General features: G+C 42.2%; 1 protein-coding gene across 2 annotated transcripts in view; it reads left to right on the top strand.

Moving 5' to 3' along the window:
* The window catches only part of RFTN1 (raftlin, lipid raft linker 1), a 456,281-nt gene that overhangs the window by 190,822 nt on the left and 245,992 nt on the right, over positions 1–19,467 (top strand). For both annotated transcript variants that reach the window (XM_068236097.1, XM_068236096.1), the window contains exon 3: positions 10,892–11,078. In XM_068236097.1, the coding sequence (XP_068092198.1) occupies positions 10,892–11,078 (187 nt within the window). The remainder of the gene's footprint in view (positions 1–10,891; positions 11,079–19,467) is intronic.

Raw genomic sequence — 19,467 nt, 5'->3', positions numbered from 1 at the left:
GAGAAGAGAGCAGCTGCCCTAATCTAAATAATACACAGGCAGTGTGCAGAGAGGGGGCTGGAGGGGGGAGATGCATCGCAGAACCACAACACTGAAGAACTTGGCAGCCTTCCAGACACAGGCTGACACGTCTGACAAGAGAGAGATAAGTTGATTTATTACAGAGATGGTGATAGTAAAACGTGCTGCAGTAAGCCAGAACACATTAGAATAGCTTTTGGAACTTGTAGGATGATAAAAAACAGGATGCAATTTTTGTTACGGAGTCTCTTTAAGGCTCTGTACACAAGGCTCTGTGCTGCAGTAAGCCAGAACACATTAGAATAGCTTTTGGAACTTGTAGGATGATAAAAAACAGGATGCAATTTTTGTTACGGAGTCTTTTTAAGGCTCTGTACACATCTTCAACTTATGACCCCTAAACAATCGTATGTACTGGTGCCTTCCAGTGTTCATGGGCTGGTGATGAGGAGTTTTTATAGACCGATGACAAGCTGGTCATACACTTGTAAATCAGAGAAGTGATCAATAACTCCATGATATTGATTGTGTCCTTGGTCTACCACCTGGCTGCTGTTGATATTAGATCAGCTTCCAACAGGAATTGTATTTAATATTGATTACATAGGTGCCACTGCTGGCTTTGTACTGCTTCATGCAAGACAAAAATAAGTAGCTGTCAATGTACCACTCCCATATCGGTTTCTGTTACACTTGTAAAAGGATAACCTTTTCTAATCAATGTTTGATCCATAAAATGTTTGATTATAACATTTGAAAAAACTGACCAATGTGCCACACGTGTTCAATATTTCCCCAATTATGTAAAAGAATGATTAAAAACCCTGAGAAAATTGCTTTAGTCTATACATCAAGAAATTGACAATCTACCTTACACCATACTACTTATAAAAAATGATCAGAAAATTCCACCTCTTCTGGTTAAAAAAAATAAATGGAAAATTAAATCAGATTTCTCAAAGAAATACTAAAACAAAAACAACCCAAACAAACAAAAAAGCTTAAGGTGTTTCTGTGCAACTGATCCTTTTTAACAAATTGCCGTAAAACTGGATAATTCTATATTATTGTGTGTGTCCACCTAGCTCATCTAAACTAAACCACAAACCGATCAAGGCAAATTCTAATTGGTATCAAGCAATTAAGCAAAGCAATGGACATTATACCTTTTTAATGAGCACAAACTGCTTAGAAACTCAGATTTAACCTTTTGGCTGCAGTGCACAAGTTATATCATCGAAGGGCCCGTTTCCACTAGTGGGGAAATCAGGCTGAATCCGCAGAGTTTCACTGCAGGCAAATCGTGTGGGGAAACTCTGCCATAGGGGATAATGCAGCAGCCGTCCAAATAGTTTTCCATAGCAATATAGGCAGGCATTGCAGCATTTTTCCTCGCGAGTGGCAGTGAATCCCATAGCCGTGAAAGGAAAGGCTTCCGGATTCACACAACAGGAAGTGCTGCCGTGCGGTGGCTAGTGGAAACGGGCCCTTAAATAACTCAGTACGTCGCTGTAGCTTGCTATTCTTGTCCTCCATCCCCCCCCCCCAATGCAGAGTAGTACAGGGGGCGCTTTGACATTCACCTTTGATCGCGACCCAGAGGAGGATGTCAGCATACAAGGCCACTCCGTAATGGAAGAGGATACCCTATCCAGCATCTGAATAAGGGAAATAAAGTGCTCCCTGTGCTACTCTGAATTTGCGGGCTGGTTAGCTGGAGAGGCAGGAGGACTAAGCAGCACTGCAGCGCACTCTTTAAAAAAAAAGGGGGAGGGGGGTAAACAAAAGGTTAAACAACCTATTCTTGAATTCATCTACAGGGTGGGGCAATCAATTGTAAACAAAACACTGAAATTAGGTAGAACTATGGAATGTGACAAGTGTTTCCAGAAGTGCCGTAGAAACCGTGTAGCAAAGATGAGTGACACAGGCAGTACCAAGGCAATGACGGATCCAGTATCAAGGCAGTCACAGATGCAGTGACAAGCTGATGACACAGAGGCAGTGGCAAGGTGGTGACAGAGGCGGTTGCAAAGTGGTGACACAGAGGCAGTGGCAAGACTGTAACAGAGGCACTGGCAAGGTGGTGACACAGAGGCAATATCAAGGTGGTGACAGAGACAGCGACAAGTGTGGAGCAGGGAAATAGCAGATGTACATGGTCTGTGTTTGTGCACTAGAGATGGGTGGGAGCTTCTTTCAATCAAGATACTCGCTCAGCCTGTCGTAGATCCAGACACAGACTTGTAGCTCCCAGGAAGTTTGATTTCTGACCACATGTACTAGAGAGGAAGGAGGCCAAGTGGTGGGGTCTGTGACTGTCTGAATGTAAAGCTACATGTAAGCACACTTCAACACAGATTTATAAATTAGAAAATGAGAGGCAAAACAATGCTTATAATTTACACTAGAACAGTTTGTATGCTTCCAGAATTGAATAACTACAATTTTGGATTTAAATTGTATTGCCTAGGCAAAGTTAAGTGGTATACAACATACATACCTAGAGGCAGTGTGTTTTTAGTTTATCTAGTAAGGAGTATAACTCGGCCAGAGATTGGAGGAGGAATGACCAGAGTTAGACTGTATGCTTGTCAAAAAATTTTGAGGGAGTGCTTAAAGATCAAAGGTTGGAGAGTGACAGATGTGTTTTGGAAGGGGATTCAGGAGGAGGGATGAGGCATGTGAGGAATCTTGTATACATGAATTTGAGAAGGTTATTCTATAGGAGGACAAAAAAAGTTAATGTGCAGATCTGAGATTATGGTTGGGCTGGTATCTGGAAAACTGTGAGATGTACAGAAGAGAGAGAATGTGGAGAGCTTTGCAGGTTGCGGTTAAGAGTTTGAACTGGATCCTCTAGTTAATTGGTAGCCAATGAAGAGCTTGACAGAGAGGAAACGCAGAGGAAGAGCGAGAGAAAAGATGAATGAGTTGAGCAGCAGAGTTCAGTACAGATTGGAGGGCTGCCAGTCTGTTAGTTGGTTGAACACAAAGATGCCTATTACAATAATTTAAACGAGATATAATGCCTGCCCGGCAAAAATAATTGCAAGTGTGTATGAGGCTTAAGACCTTTGCAGCAATAACTAGTCACTAGACATGGCATTTAGCCGCTAGCATGAGACATGCGTTAGAAATGCACGTTAATGCACATGTGAAAATATATACATGTTTTATGCAGTCATTAAACTGTATTTAATAGTCAAATCATGTGCGGCGTCTGGAAAGAAGCAACATGCTTTAAGGTAGTTTTTTCACATTCATTGGAAATCCGCTCATCGAGTAACATAGCCTGTTAGGCCTAAGCGTTTTCACATAGATAAAAAAGGCTGACAAACATATGTAGTGGAAACAGTTGTCAGCATTTAAAGTAGAACTAAACGCAGAACTTACTCTTTTCTCTAAAAGATTAGCCACAGCATGATATCCTTTATGGAAAAAAAATGTCTTCATTACAATTTATGGAAATCCTAAAAAAAATCCTTACTTTTTTTAAACTTGGTTTCACTTTGCAGGGAGTACTGAAAGGGTTAAGCCTCAGTGTTTACTGTACAGGGAAAGCTGACAGTAGAGCTCCTGTAATCTTTTCACACCTGCTGATAAGAACTTATTAAAGTCTTAATTTGGTTAAATAAACACAGAACAAGGAGCTGTGGAACTCTTCAGCAACTATATGTGGAATAAAGATTTTTCATTGTGTGCTGTGCAAGAGTTCATGTCCGCTTTAAATAATAACACTGCATTGGCGACAGCTACTGCTCATGCAAATATATTGCTAGTAGCTAGTCACGGTAGGTTTCTAGTTGCAGCATCCAGCAAGTTGTCCCTGTGGCATAATTGTCTTGTGACATGGCCCTAAGGCTGCGACTTGAGGTCTTCTTTAAGAGATGAGCCTCTGACCCTGCACTGAACGACAAATGCATGAACTGACAAGTCTGTACTGGCTGTGTACTTTTCAGGGGAGAAGTGATGGGCATGTCGGAAAACCAATTGATTTTCTTTCCCCTCTAAAGCTACGCACGCACACTTTAGATTTTGTATTTGTTCGATTTTATTGATTTTCCAAGGAAAAAAAACAAGAAATAATAAACCGTTTAACTTGACCAAACAGTGTGCCGGTAAACAACAATCATCCTCATGGGCCAAAATCGAGCAATAACATATTACGTTGTTCACTGACTCTAAATCTCAGTTGTGCTCGAGGTCTCCAGGTTGTCAGCATCCTGAAATATTGTGGGCTTTTCCATTTATCTGGATAGCTGATGCTACTTGCAAACATCTAAGTAAATAGTGACTAAGTGGGTGCCAGAGCCCCCCCCCCCCCCCACAGGGGTCTTATGTGTCTGCAGATAAATCTCGTCTGCCAGATACTGTGTTGTGTTACATTAGCTTAATCACTTCGCCGCCCGGGTACAGTATATCTACGCTCCTTTGGACTTCAGTTCCCCGCCCGGAGCGTAGATATACACACCCCCCGCCGCTGCCCGCGCTCCCGCTCGCACTCCCGCTCGTAATAACGCCGCCGGCCGCTCACTCTGAGATCAATGAATGGGAAAATCCATTCCCGTTCGTTGATCTAAGCCCCGCCATGATCCGCTGCTTTTCCGCTAAACAGCGCGATCATTGTGAAAAAAAAAAACTCTCTCAGCCTCCTACTACTTCGCATTAAACAAAAAGTTACTGTTGCCATGTTGTGGCCAAATAGTAAAACTACACCCTAAAGCATTTTTCACATACCAATAGACTACTTTTACACAAAAAAATAACTCATTACCTCCCACACTCAAAAAATTTACAATAAAAAAAAATACATAAATAGTTACCTTAGGGACTGGACTTTTTTAAATATTTATGTGAGGAGGGTACAACACTGTTACTTTATAAACTATGGGCTTGTCTTGTAAATAGTGATGGACGCAAAAAACTGGAAAAAATGCACCTTTATTTCCAAATAAAATATTGGCGCCAAACATTGTGATAGGGACATAATTTAAACGGTTTTATAACCGGTACAAATGGGCAAATACATTTCATGAATTTTAATTACAGTTGCATGCATTATTTAAAAAGTATAATGGCGGAAAACTGAAAAATGTTTTTTTTTCCAAATGTTTTCCTATTTTCCCATTAAAACACATTTAGAATAAAATAATTCTTGGCATAGTGTCCCACCTAAAGAAAGCCTATTGGTGGTGAAAAAAACAAGATATAGTTCATTTTATTGTAATAAGTAATGATAAAGTTATAGGCTAATTAATGTAAGGAGCGCTGAAAGGTGAAAATTGCTCGGATGCTGAAGGGGTAAAACCCCTCAGTTGGGAAGTGGTTAAAGCCATCATTCGGCTCACCCTGCGCCCAGATCAAGCATGGCCGAATAACATGTACACCAAAATCTAGGTTAAGTACATGTTCTCTCCGATAAAATTGATCTTCCCTTCAGCTATCTGGTTCATTGAGTTCTTTAAAGGACCACTGTCGCGAAAATCTTTAAATTTGAAATACATGTAAACGTATACAAATAAGAAGTACGTTTCTTCCAGAGTAAAATGAGCCATACATTGCTTTTCTCTTATTATGCTGTCATTTACAGTAGGTAATGGAAATCTGACAGAACCGACAGGTTTTGGACTAGCCCATCCCCTCATGAGAGGTTCTTAGGGTTTTCTTTATTTTCAAAAGCACTTAGTGAATGGCAGTTGCTCTGTTCTACTGTCGAAGAGGTGTACAGTAAGCAGGAAGGCTGGCCAGCATCTTTGTATAAATCTTTTTCAGGTAGTATCTTAATAAAGAATAAAGGCCGTGTTGAGAATCCCCTATGGAGAGATGGACTATCCCAAAACCTGTCGGTAATATCAGATTTCTACTACTTACTGTAAGTGACGACAACATAGGAGAGAAGTAATCTATGGCTCATTTTACTCTGAGAGAAACTTACTTTTGATTTGTATGTGTTTACATATATTTTACATTTTAAGATTTTCGTGACAGTGGTCCTTTAACTACTGCTGTTAAGCAGTTTGACCCTCCACACTATTTTGCTTACTCATTGTCCTCCCTCATTCTCTCTGCAAAGAACAGGACAGGCTGTGTGACAGATAGCTAAGTAGTGTGTCCATATATAAGTCATTTCTAGACGGTCACCTGAAATGGTCACTAATGATCAGGCAATGATTTTTGCAATTCTGTCAGTAGTAGCTTAATTTATTACACCGAATAGGGCACAATATTATTATAATTATTATTAATTTATAAAGCACCAACGTATTCTGTGCATATTAATATATGAACTTGATTTCCGCAGTCAGCTAATTTTAATTCTGCTGTACTATGTCATTTTATATCTAAGAGAAAAGATTTGCACAAATTAACATGTGGGTGCATAGGCTGCTTTTACTGTGGCTTTGTATGGAAAATCTCTGCTCTCTCAGGCCAGTGTTTTCAAGCTGACATTTCCCCGCACCCTGTAAGCCAAATGTCGACATGCTTTATGTGTGTGTAAATAGCCACAATCAAACCTCTCTGCTCCAGTAATTGAAAATTTGAAGAAAAATTTGCGCCAGAGCTTTCATTAACTCTGCAGGTGTTTTGTACCTTGCTGAACTTAAGAGCAGCAAGGAAAGCAGCTTACTATATTTTTCACTTTTCCTTCCTAGTGGGCAAAAGTTTTATTCTCAACCTGTAAGCAGAACTTTTCTATGCATTTAAAAAATCTATTTCTAAAGCATCTTAGTCGTCATTTTCCGAAAGCTTACTTTGCGTGTGTCTTAACCAAAGTACCGCGGCTTCACACTGGATGGATCAAAAGCTAATCCATGTAAAAATTAATCGGTGAAAAATGGATGAGTTTTTATTGGGCATCAGTTTTTGATCTGTGACCCTCTGTTCCGTTAGCGTGGCGTGAATTCCGATCCGTAAAAAGCGCTTCCTCCCCAAACTTGTGGCCCGTTCGGCGGAAGGTACCAAACGGATCCATTTCAATAGAACAAAGTGAACGGAACCACTGGTTAACATTGGATTCATTTGCATCCGTTACGGTACGGTCTTTGGTTTTTTTTTTACAAGTTGTAGAAGCAAGATTTACTAGTATTCCTAGTAGCCACCGTGGCCACAGGATTAGAAGAATCCCTTTAGTAGAAATTGACAAAGATAAAGCTAGAATAAAGTCTTTTATGATAAACAAGACACTATCTTATATCTTGAAAGACTCATAAATTACTTAACCACTTCGTCCACAGGTCAGTAGATATACGTCCTCTGGGACTTCATCTAAGCCACAGGTCAGTAGATATACGTCTTGTAGCAGAAGTAGTGCTGTGCAGGATTGGGCTTGCTCCTGTGCATATTTTTGGCACTATTTGATGCAGGACTAATTGGTGAATGGGAATATAAGTTTCCTGAGCTAATGAGATTGATTTTTACTATTAAAAATACTTGTATTTTCTCATTTCATAGTGAAAAACACACTTTGTAGCACTATTTCAGAATCAAATATCTTCACCATAAATTGTGACAGGAACATAATCTAAGTTTTGTGATAAGCGGTAAGAATAGCCAAACAAAATGTGTGTTTATCGACAGTAGCACTTTTTATTTTTACAGTGGAATTGGTAAAACTGAGAAATACATGTTTTTTCTATTTTTTTCTTTGTTTTCCCATTAAAATTCATAGAAAACAAAATTGTTTGAGGGAAAAAATGGCATACAATGAAAGCCTAGTTTGTCTTGAAAAAAACAATATATATTTCATTTCTGTGTCATAAGTAGGGATAACGTTATTTCTGATTAAATAGGGACATAGCTAAACTGTCAAAACTGCTCTGGTCAATAAGTTGAAAACAAGGTCTGGATGCGAAGTGGTTAAAATATGGGATCCCTGAATCAAACTAGAACACCCCAATATGGAGGACTCATTCTTGACCAGGCTTTAGGCACCCCCCCCCCCATTTTCCTTCTGCTTTTTCTGTGTTAAATCTTTTCTTTTCATCCTCTTTGATCATTCTCCTTCTAACCTTACACCGTATGTTTTAAAGAATTTAGAGGACGACACTAGTTGAGAACTAGGGCTGCCTTTGCTCATTTTCCCTGGTTCTGACTGGTTGGACCTGATTTTTAATTTTTTATACAACTTTATTGCCTGTTTCACAGACAACAGTAAACCCCTGGAGCATCTGTTGAGCAATACAGTATAGTCTCAGTAATCCAGCACCGATGGGCAATGGCAGATACCGGATAAGTGTACTTTCTGGTTGCTTGAGACTCAGTGTTAAAAAGAGGCCTAGCTAATAGAGCACCATACCCTACTCTATATACATACCATGAACACTGTGTATTAAATGTTAAAATACAGTAATTGAAAGTATATAAATCTTGTGGGAGCCCACAAACCACAGAAGAGCCCACAAACAGCCTGGAAGTTGTCCTTCACCACTGTGAGTACTGCCAGGGATTCGTGCTAGTTTGTGGAGACTGTTGGTTAGTTGAGTTCTGGATAACCGAGACTCTACTGTAATTACAAATTAAAAGATACCTGATTAGTTGCAGTTGGATCTGTTCCTTGCAATTGTTCTATGTGATGCTAGAATGTATGTTATCTCCTGTAACCACCAGCCATAACTGCAGGGTAAGAGATTGTGTGACTGAGGGCACAGGAGCCGAGTTATTCCATGCATATTGTTAAACAGAGCAATGAAGTTTCCCAGAAAACAAAGCTACTGTGTAAATGGGACATGACCTTCTGCTCATGTTTAGCATCAGAAGAGAAAGCACAGGGAATTCCTAACAGAATATCTTTCTTTAAATGAATGTTTGTGCATGGATAACACAATCCTCAATGGATTCCACGAGCATTGTCTATTAATGGAAGTTAGAAGCAGAGAGCGTTTCCTTTTAAAGAGTCAACGGAGATCACATTGTCCTACTTTTCAAAGATGCTTTTCAGGATATACCCACATCTGGCATGTTGGCTTTGATCGCATTTTAAATATACTCATTGTACTCAAAGGCACATAGAGCTGTTTTACTCAAGTTCTCTGTAGCTGCCAGACAGGGAAGAACCGAAATGGTCTAGTAAACTTGGCCTAGATGTGTTAAAATATTGTCTGTGATTATTTTGCAAGCGCTTGCCAACATTACCTGAACCTGAAACATCGGCAAACATTGCTGAAGAGGTTAGTGAAATAGCAGCTGTGTCCTTGTAGTTGTAACCTGCATTCAGAAGCTTTTGTAATAAGGTCAGATATCCTAGATTTTTTGCAAAACTTAAACTACGGGTGTGTGCATGTGACTACAGCTGCTCGATTAAAGCGGACCTGAACTCAGAACATCCTCTCTGCTCTGAAAGAGGCGCAACAGCATAATAACCTTTGAAGAAAAACATGTCTTTGTTACAGCTGATACAAATCCTGCAATAAATCTGTAGTTTGTCTACTTCCTACTTTCATGGAAGCAGACATTTTGTTAACATCCCAAGTTAACCAATTAGCTTCTCTGCCGTGGCAGTCAGCTGACACAGGTGAAGGAACAAAATACAACTTGTGATTAGTCACATATGAAGGGGGTATTAGACAGGCTAAACTCTATAAATACATACAGGGTGCATTTCTCTCTGTTTTCCTTCTGTCTTGTGCAAGAGTTCAGTTCCACTTTAACTGATACGGCTCAGACAAGGGCAAGCTAAGGTCTCTTTTTCACAGGTGGCTGAACTGATCTCTTGCTAGGTAGTTGAGCCTCCTGACTACCGACCACAATTACATGCAGATGAATGGTAGCGTTTGGTTACAGCACTTGTGTTACATTTGATGTTAGCGTTGCCTGGTGGCCAAAACCCGTCTCATGTCTTGTCTAAAGACAGCAACCACCGTGCTCAGAATCTACTCCATAAGAAGACTGCCTGTCCACCGTCCCGTGCCAAGCACTAATAAGTGCCGGTCAGGAGCATCTGACAGGCGGTGAATTATCAGTGTTCAGCAGCTCATGGAAAAGAGGCCTAATAACAAACAATTTTTTTTAAATAAAACTGGTAATCTCCAGAGTACCTTAGTACATCTGAAACTAGTTTCTTTGTGAATGGTATTTATAGGTACAGTATATATTTAATGAGTATAGTTATATGAACTTTGTTAATTAAATTTTAAAGAAGACCCGAAATCAAATGTGAAAGTTGCCATATCTAGATACAAGCAAAATTACAGTCAAAATCTCCTTTCAGCTCCATTAGATTTGCTTACAACTACTTATAACTACTAACAAAAAATATATATTATTATTGTTATTATTATTATTATTACTTAGTATTGTCAGGGATGCTGTGAGTAATTTTTCCTTCGACCTATGGGCTGGGGGAGAGGCAGGTAATAATGTTGTTTGCTCAGCAAACAGAGGAGGGAGCTGTATTAGAATGACTGCTTTGTTTTCCCCCTCACAGTACAGCTCTTTCTGAAATAAATATATAAGAACTATTTAATGTGGCTGCTGATAGTAATGCAACTTGGGGTAAGTTGCGATTTTTAACATATGTCGTTACACTGGAGCAAAAGCAAGTATGACAACTATATAAATGATTAGGAGTTGGGAGGCAGATTTTTATTCTATGTTATGCCAGACTGTAGTTGTAAACATCTCTGCGATCAGATCTGATGGGTGGAAAGTGAGGGTTGGTTCTGCTACACTCAAGGGTGGACTACCTGAACCCTGCACTGAATCTGCACAAGAGAGCTGGGTCTTCTTTCTTTTTCATAGGAAAAAATATATACTTTCAATAATATGCTCATATTTTTTAGATTATTATACTTATATGCCTACTGTTTGGACTGCTTTGTCATCAACTATTATTATTTCTTCATGGCATTTCTTTCATTTCTTCTTCTAGCGCCACTCCCTAATTCAACTGCAGTCCAAGTTCCCTCTCTGCGTGACATTCCTGCCAAGCTGCAGGAGCTGTACCAGCAGGGCTTCACTGTGGCAGCTATACACCCATTTGTTCAGTCCAGTGAAGGCAGTGAAAGAATACCCCTGGAGGAGATGTTCCGAGTGGTCCTTATCAAGAGAACAGAACGGTAACTAGCTATTCATGATATTCTTGCTAGCATATATAAGATGCATAACTTAAGATTACATTGTCATTACATTACATTTAATTTATGGCGTTATTCAGCAAACCAAGGCTCATAATTGTCTTGCTTAGATCAAAACAAAATGCTTTGTGTTTGTGCAAGTAGAGGTTATTCTAGGTTCAGGGATGGCATAGTGGACTGGTGCCCCTTGGTTTAGGGATGTAATAGTAAACTGGTGATTTTATGTTCAAGGATGGGATAGTGGACTGGTGCCCTTTGGTTTTTAGGGATAATAGTGGACTGGTGATGTTATGTTCAAGGATGGGATAGTGGTCAGGTGCCCTTTGGTTTTTTGGAATGGTATAGTGGACTGGTGATGTTATGTTCAGGGATGGGATAGTGGACTGGTGATGTTATGTTCAGGGATGGGATAGTGGACTGGTGATGTTATGTTCAGGGATGGGATAGTGGACTGGTGATGTTATGTTCAGGGATGGGATAGTGGACTGGTGATGTTATGTTCAGGGATGGGATAGTGGACTGGTGATGTTATGTTCAGGGATGGGATAGTGGACTGGTGATGTTATGTTCAGGGATGGGATAGTGGACTGGTGATGTTATGTCAGGGATGGGATAGTGAACTGGTGATGTTAGGTTCAGGGATGGGATAGTGGACTGGTGATGTAAGGTTCAGGGGAGGCATAGTGGACTTGTGCCCTTTGGTTCAGGGTTGGCATAGTGGACTGGTGCCCTTTTGTTTTTAGGGATGGTATAGTGGACTGGTGATGTTATGTTCAGGGATGGGATAGTGGACTGGTAATGTAACTTTCAGGGATGGGATAGTTAGGTTCAGGGATGGAATAGTGTATGGTGATTTTAGATTCAATGGACCGGAGATTTAATGTTCAGGAATGGGACAATGGACTGGTATTATTTGGAGTGGAAGATCAGGAATTTTTAGCTAGTGACTTTTGGTTCAGAGATGGGATAGTGTACTGATGATGTATTGCAGGGCTATGGAGTTGGAGAAATTTTGGATACCTGGGCCCATATGCAATTCACTTTTTCACCTGACTTTTCTCCCAGGAGATAATTTTTCATTTTCAATTTAAAATAACTTTTCAGCACTTTTCAACTAAAAAAGTACCAAAAAGTAGGTGAAATAGGTCTATCAAAATTGTTTTGAGTATTTTCTTGCTTTCTGCTGGCTTAAAAGGCATTTTATTGACCAGTTTAAAAATATCACCTAGGAGAAAACTCAGGTGAAAAAGTGAATTGCATATGGCCCCTGGAGTCTGAATCGGTGGTTTCAATAAACTGATGAGTCTGAGTCAGAGTCGGAGTTGAATGATTTTTGAACCAAATACATAGCCTTTGTAACAATTAGACTCCATGGAGTTGGAGTCGGAGCAATTTTGGGTACCTGGAGTCTGATTGGGTGGATTCATAAACGTCAGAGTTGAATAATTTTTGTACCGACTCCACAGCCCTGATGTATTTGGAAAGACGATTACTGAATAAAGACAATTGTGGGCTAGGTGACCTCCTATTGGCTTTCCAGATGCTGCTTGTTGTCCCTCCCATACCCCTTCCCTGGTCTTCTTACCTCCTGAGCGTTCCAGACGTTCCTCCGAGTGGCATAGAGCGATTCTGAAATGTGCAAGTATCAGACTGCACATGCGCAGTGAAAGAAACCGATTGTGGACGAGCATTTACTTTCAATGTGCGCGCGCATCTCGGAACTTGTGCCTCCACAGTTCTAAATTACGCGCCGATGATTGGGGGAACTTATACTGGGAAGGTATTTGACTGAAGGATCTGTTGAATACAGTGGACCAGATACAGGGAATGGGTGGGACTTCGACTAAAACAAGCAGCATTTGGACACTCAGGGGACGGTAATGTAGCCTGCCATGGGTTTTATTCCAATTCAGGGGTACTTGAAGTTCAAGGATAGGATTATGGATTGCTGATAATAGGAATTGTGGATTCAGGATAGTAGACTGGTGACATTAGGTTCAGGGATGGGTTATCTCTCTACTGAATATTTATTTCACAGCCCCACCTAGTGTTTCCACCCCACCCCTTTAGATTGTAAGCCTCTGGCAGGGTCCTCCCTTCCTTAGTGTAATCTACAGGATCGTGTGCTCCTGTCCTATGGCAACCTGCACTTGTATTACTGGGCCTACCTAACCAGCCCGTATCGCATGATCATGTACCGGTATTTTGTACAATTTGCCTTGTATAACTTTGTTCTATGTTGTATAACCTTGTTATGTCTATCATCCTTGTATCATTGTATATATTTATTGTCCAACGCTGTGTAATATGTTGGCGCTTTATAAATAAAATAAATAATAATAATGGATGGGCAATAATATAATTATCAGGGATGAGATAGTGACTGATGATGTTAGATTCAGATTCAGGGATGGGACAATAAACTAGAAACAGTAGGTTCAGGGAAGAGTTGGTGGACTGATGGCATTAGATATGTGATACTAGGAGTAGTATACGATTGGGGCAGGATTCAGGGATGGAATAGTGTACTGGTTACGTTAGAAATGGGATAGTAGGGGTAGAATATGATGAAATAGTGTACTGGTGACAGCAGGGGCGTAGCTAGAAATGACTGGGCCCCATAGCAAAAAAAATTAATGGGCCCCCCTCCCCCCCATGGACCGTCCAACCCCACGGACCTCGGACCTCCCACCCAAACATTCCTCCACGACCCTCCACCCCAACATTCCCACCCCCAGTATAAGTAGCCAGGTCTATAGATGTCTTCAGAATAGGTGACCAGGGGTATAGATGTCCCCAGAACAGGTAGCCAGGGGGAGAGATGTCCCCAGAACAGGTAGCCCGGGGTAGAGATGTCCCCAGAACAGGTAGCCAGGGGGAGAGATGTCCCCAGAACAGGTAGCCCGGGGTAGAGATGTCCCCAGAACAGGTAGCCAGGGGTATATGTGCCCAGTATATGTAGGCAGGGGTACAGGGCCGGTTCTAGACTGGCACAAATGAGGTGGCAGTCAAAAATGGGTAGGGGGCAACATGTTTGAGGACATTTTAAAAATGGGTGTGGCCATGATGTCATGTGGGTGGGGCTAACTAATGTAGTTATACTAGCTAATGTACTTACATAAAAAAAAAAATTTGAAGCAAATGCACATAATGACAAACAGCATTTCCCCAGTAAATGCATGTAATGAGAGACAGCGTTTCCCCACTAAATGCACATAAGACAGCTTTTCACTAGTAAATGCACATAAGACAGCTTTTCACCAGTAAATGCACATAATAAGAGACAGCTTTTCACCAGTAAATGCACATAGTAAGAGACAGCTTTTCACCAGTAAACGCACATAATTAGAGACAGCTTTTCACCAGTAAATGCACATAATGACAAACAGCCAGTGCCCCCAGTATATGTAGCCAGAGGTATATATGCCCAGTATATGTAGCCAGAGGTATATATGCCCAGTATATGTAGCCAGAGGTATATATGCCCAGTATATGTAGCCAGAGGTATATATGCCCAGTATATGTAGCCAGAGGTATATATGCCCAGTATATGTAGCCAGAGGTATATATGCCCAGTATATGTAGCCAGAGGTATATATGCCGAGTATATGTAGCCAGAGGTATATATGCCCAGTATATGTAGCCAGAGGTATATATGCCCAGTATAGGTAGCCAGAGGTATATATGCCCAGTATATGTAGCCAGGGGTATATGTCCCCAGTATATGTGCCCAGTATATGTAGCCAGAGGTATATTTCCCCAGTATATATGCCCAGTATATGTAGCCAGAATTATATATGCCCAGTATAGGTAGCCAGAGGTATATATGCCCAATATAGGTAGCCAGAGGTATATATGCCCAGTATAGGTAGCCAGAGGTATATATGCCCAGTATAGGTAGCCAGAGGTATATATGCCCAGTATATGTAGCCAGAGGTATATATGCCCAGTATAGGTAGCCAGAGATATATATGCCCAGTATAGGTAGCCAGAGGTATATATGCCCAGTATAGATAGCCAGAGGTATATATGCCCAGTATAGGTAGCCAGAGGTATATATGCCCAGTATAGGTAGCCAGAGGTATATATGCCCAGTATAGGTAGCCAGAGGTATATATGCCCAGTATAGGTAGCCAGAGGTATATATGCCCAGTATAGGTAGCCAGAGGTATATATGCCCAGTATAGGTAGCCAGAGGTATATATGCCCAGTATAGGTAGCCAGAGGTATATATGCCCAGTATAGGTAGCCAGAGGTATATATGCCCAGTATAGGTAGCCAGAGGTATATATGCCCAGTATAGGTAGCCAGAGGTATATATGCCCAGTATAGGTAGCCAAAGGTATATATGCCCAGTATAGGTAGCCAAAGGTATATATGCCCAGTATAGGTAGCCAGAGGTATATATGCCCAGTATAGGTAGCCAGAGGTATATATGCCCAGTATATGTAGCCAGAGGTATATATGCCCAGTATAGGTAGCCAAAGGTATTTATGCCCAGTATATGTAGCCAGGGGGCCCCACCCACCCACCTCCGTCCACCTACCCACCTACCTCCGTCCACCCACCTCGGTCCACAGCAGCCAGCAAGTCGGGTCGGGTCGCTCCACTCGAGGGCAGCTCCAGCCAGGGCAGCTCCTCTTCACCGCTCCGGCTCGCTTGGCTCCCCTCCAGGCTCCAGCCCAGACTCCAGACAGTCGCACTCGCGCAGGAGTCTGCAGCCAGTGCGCAGGAGTCTGCAGCCGGTGCGCAGGAGTCTGCAGCCGGTCCGCACGCACGTCACTCCTCCCTGGCTGGCCGGGCCCGGAAGCCGGAACTATAGATTTACTATCGGGTCCCGGCCGCCAGGGAGTATCAATGCACCGCCCACCACGTAGTCCGCCCCCCTCCTCACCAGCCACCTTATCTGAGGAGGGGGACCGGGAGGAGGGCCTGGGGGGGCCCACTAACTGCTATAAAATTATCGGGGGGGGTGGGGGTATGGGGGGGGGCCCGGGCGGCATCAAATAAAAAAAAAAAAGTCCACTACATGTACGGGCCCCTGTGGCGTAGGGCTGCCGCAGGGCCCCATAGCAACCGCTATGGTTGCTATGCTTATTGCTACGCCCCTGGGTGACCGTATATTCAGGAATGGAATTATCTCTGTCAGCATTAACATAACAAAAATGAGCCAGGAGGCTTTACACCTCTACTCACTGTCTGAGGGGAAGGGGATGTAGCTGAAAAGTACATTATTCAAGCAGAGATCAACACATATTTCTGCTTGTTTATTGTCAATATAAGCACACTAAAAGATAAAAGCACCAGTATATTGCATTATTGATCAGGGCCATATTTAAGCTTTATTAATCACACTGGAGTATATATATTAATCACACTAAAGTATAAGTACGCAAACACGTTAAGCACAGGGCGTTTACTCCCACCCTGTAGTAATTGCAGAGGGTGAAATAGAACTTTGGGACAGTCTGGCATACCTAGGGTGCAAGGTGCAGAGAATGGGTGATGCAGAGGGAGCAGAGAAGCCCCCTCACAAGTAAGAGGCCCAAGGGGGTAGTGGTGGTGATCACGAGTGGTTTGAAAAACGTGTGTACAATGAAAGCATATGGAAGTGTTCTCATCTAAGCGATTTGCTGAAATGCAAACGTGTTGCCTGCAGCGTTTTCTGGAGCGATTCTGTAGGCTAAATTGAAACTAGAAATCACAAAACGCTAATCGCTGAACAAAACGCTGGAAAAACGCTTTCTATACAGTGAAAAAAACACTAGGAAAATACACCAGAAAATCGCTCAGCGTTTGCGTTAGCGTTTAGTGAATTCTAGTGTGATTGGACCCTGAGACTCAGCCTTACCATCCCTGTAAGTTAGTTTCTGGGGCTTGCCAGCCCACTTTAATGGGAAATGATAGGTGGGAGTAGTTACCCTCCGGGTAGAAATGGTAGTATAAATAATGACTTCTATTTGCAAAAGCACTTCAATTTTCCATGTTGAAGGAATAATTGCTGAAAATCCAGGGGTTTGCTAAAAGGTTTCTTCTGGCTTTGTAGCAAGGGGTGGCATATGGACTTCAGAGACAAACACAGTTTGTGAAGATGTCCTTAACCTAGAAATAAAAAACACATATATAAGTAGATAAATACTACTTCTACTTACATAACAGATGTATTGTGCTATCCACGTAATGATTCCTGTGAATTTTATAAAGGAAAAGCTGAAAATCCTATTCTAGGCAGTGGCCATTTTGCTAAGCTAATGCTGACATCATATCCTCCCTGACTCTTGTTCCCCCCCCCCCTTCTCTTGCTCATTGTGTATTCATTAGCTGCCCTCCTCCCAGTCTTCAGACACTCCCACTGAGGTGTATACTAGGAACTGCACTGTCTTTTTCTTGCTTACTTTTATTTACTCCTCCAATCGCTGAGTCACCTCAGCCTTGCTTGTAAACACAAGTGATCAGAGGGTGTTTCTGATAAGCAGCTAGGCAGGGAAATAAATGGAAGTGGAGGAATATATTATAGATAAAAAGAACTCCCAGCATTCAACTGTTTGGTACTGACTACTAAAGGGCCAGTGCTCCTAAGGTATGTGATAACTCCAAATCATAACGGCAGGAAAAGTTTTGCAAGTTTTGAATGCAGGATTAGCATCTTTATCACTTAATACACTCATTTAAATTTTTTTTATTTTTATGGTGACAATACTGTTTTAAAGTATCTTACTTTGTTGTCCATGAACAACACAAATTTCTGAGCTCTATTGAGCACAATAATGTGCTGTCCATCACTGTCACCCTTTATATGTGGAGTGTATGTCTTCAGTACATTCCAATGTTTTTAAGAAAAAAAAAGTATCTTTTGTGTAGCCTCTTGACACCCCCCACCTACCCCCAAACTTTCATAGGAAAATGCCCAGGCTTCCTGACTGAAAATACAGGTACAGACTGTTGTTTGGTGATGTGTGGACAAGAGGTGCACTTAAAGGACAATTGAAGTAAAAAAGTGAGGGGATATTGTGGCTGCCATATTTATCTCCTTTTTAACCACTTGAGGACTGCAGGGCTAAACCCCCCCTAGTGACCAGGCCATTTTTAGCTAAATTGGCCACTGCAGCTTTAAGGCCAAGCTGCAGGGCCGCACAACTCAGCACACAAGTGATCCCCCCCCCCTTTTCTCCCCACCAACAGAGCTCTCTGTTGGTGGGGTCTGATCGCTCCCCCCATGTTTATTTTTTTTAAATAAATATTATTGTTATGGGATTTTAGAAAAAAAAAAACTGTTTCTTTAAATTTATTCCCTTCCTCCCTCCCTCCCTCCCTCCCCACAGCCGGCCAATTATGGCGATCGGCTGTCATAGGCTTCTGCCTATGAGAGCCGATCGCTCTCTTGTCCCCCATGGGGACAGCCGTGTTACACGGCTGTCCCCAGTGCAGCGCTGCTGCTCATCGCAGCGCTGCACCTAGTAAATAGACGGCGTAATCGCCGTCTAACAGTCTCCCGAGCGGCAATAGCCGCTCGGAGACTGAAGGCGGGGCGGAGCTCCGCCCTCCGAGCATGAGATGCGCGCGCACCATGCGCGCGATCTCATGCTAAACAGAGCCCCAGGACTTTACGCCAATTGGCGTTAGGCGGACCTGGGGCTGCCGCCGCGGCCACGCCTACTGGCGTGACGCGGGCGGCAGGAGGTTAAATAATACTAGTTGCCTGGTGTGCTGCTGATCTTTCATGCATCTGTGGTGTCTGAATCAAACACCTGACTCAAGCATGTAGCTAATTCAGTCAGATGTAATTCAGACACCTGATTGGCATATTTCTTTAAGGGTGCGTTTCCACTAGTGCGGTGGGAAATCGCCGCGGATTCTCCGCGGACGAATTCGCATGCAGGAGCGAAATCGCATGCGTTTGTATGTGAATTTTACCGCAAATTCGCATACGATTTCACATGGATGACGCTGTGTGCGAATTTAACCATGTCAGTGCCTGTGTGCTTTTTTATTGATTCCATGCGAAATCGTATGCGAATTCGCATGAAAATTTGCATGAAAAAGCACCATGCGAATTCCCTATTAAATACATTGTATGCGAATCGCATGCGTGTGTGCGGTGTCCGAATTCGGATGGCTCTGCTGAGCAGATTTTTCCTGCACAAGAAAACGCTCCGTTTTCCTGACAAGTGGACACAGGCTCATTCACTTTTATTGGTTATGCGAATTTGCATGCGGGGAACGCATGCGAATTCGCGTTAGTGGAAACGCACCCTAAGGCGTATAGCTAAAAGTATTAGAGGCAGAGGGATCAGCAGAACAGCCAGGCAATGTGCATCGTTTGAAAGGAAATAAATATGGCAGCCTCCATTTCCCTCCCTCTCCAGTTGTC

Source organism: Hyperolius riggenbachi, chromosome 5 (assembly GCF_040937935.1).
Source record: "Hyperolius riggenbachi isolate aHypRig1 chromosome 5, aHypRig1.pri, whole genome shotgun sequence".
NCBI lineage: Eukaryota > Metazoa > Chordata > Amphibia > Anura > Hyperoliidae > Hyperolius > Hyperolius riggenbachi.
The sequence above is the reverse complement of the archived record's forward strand: the minus strand, read 5'-3'. Positions and strand labels throughout refer to the sequence as shown.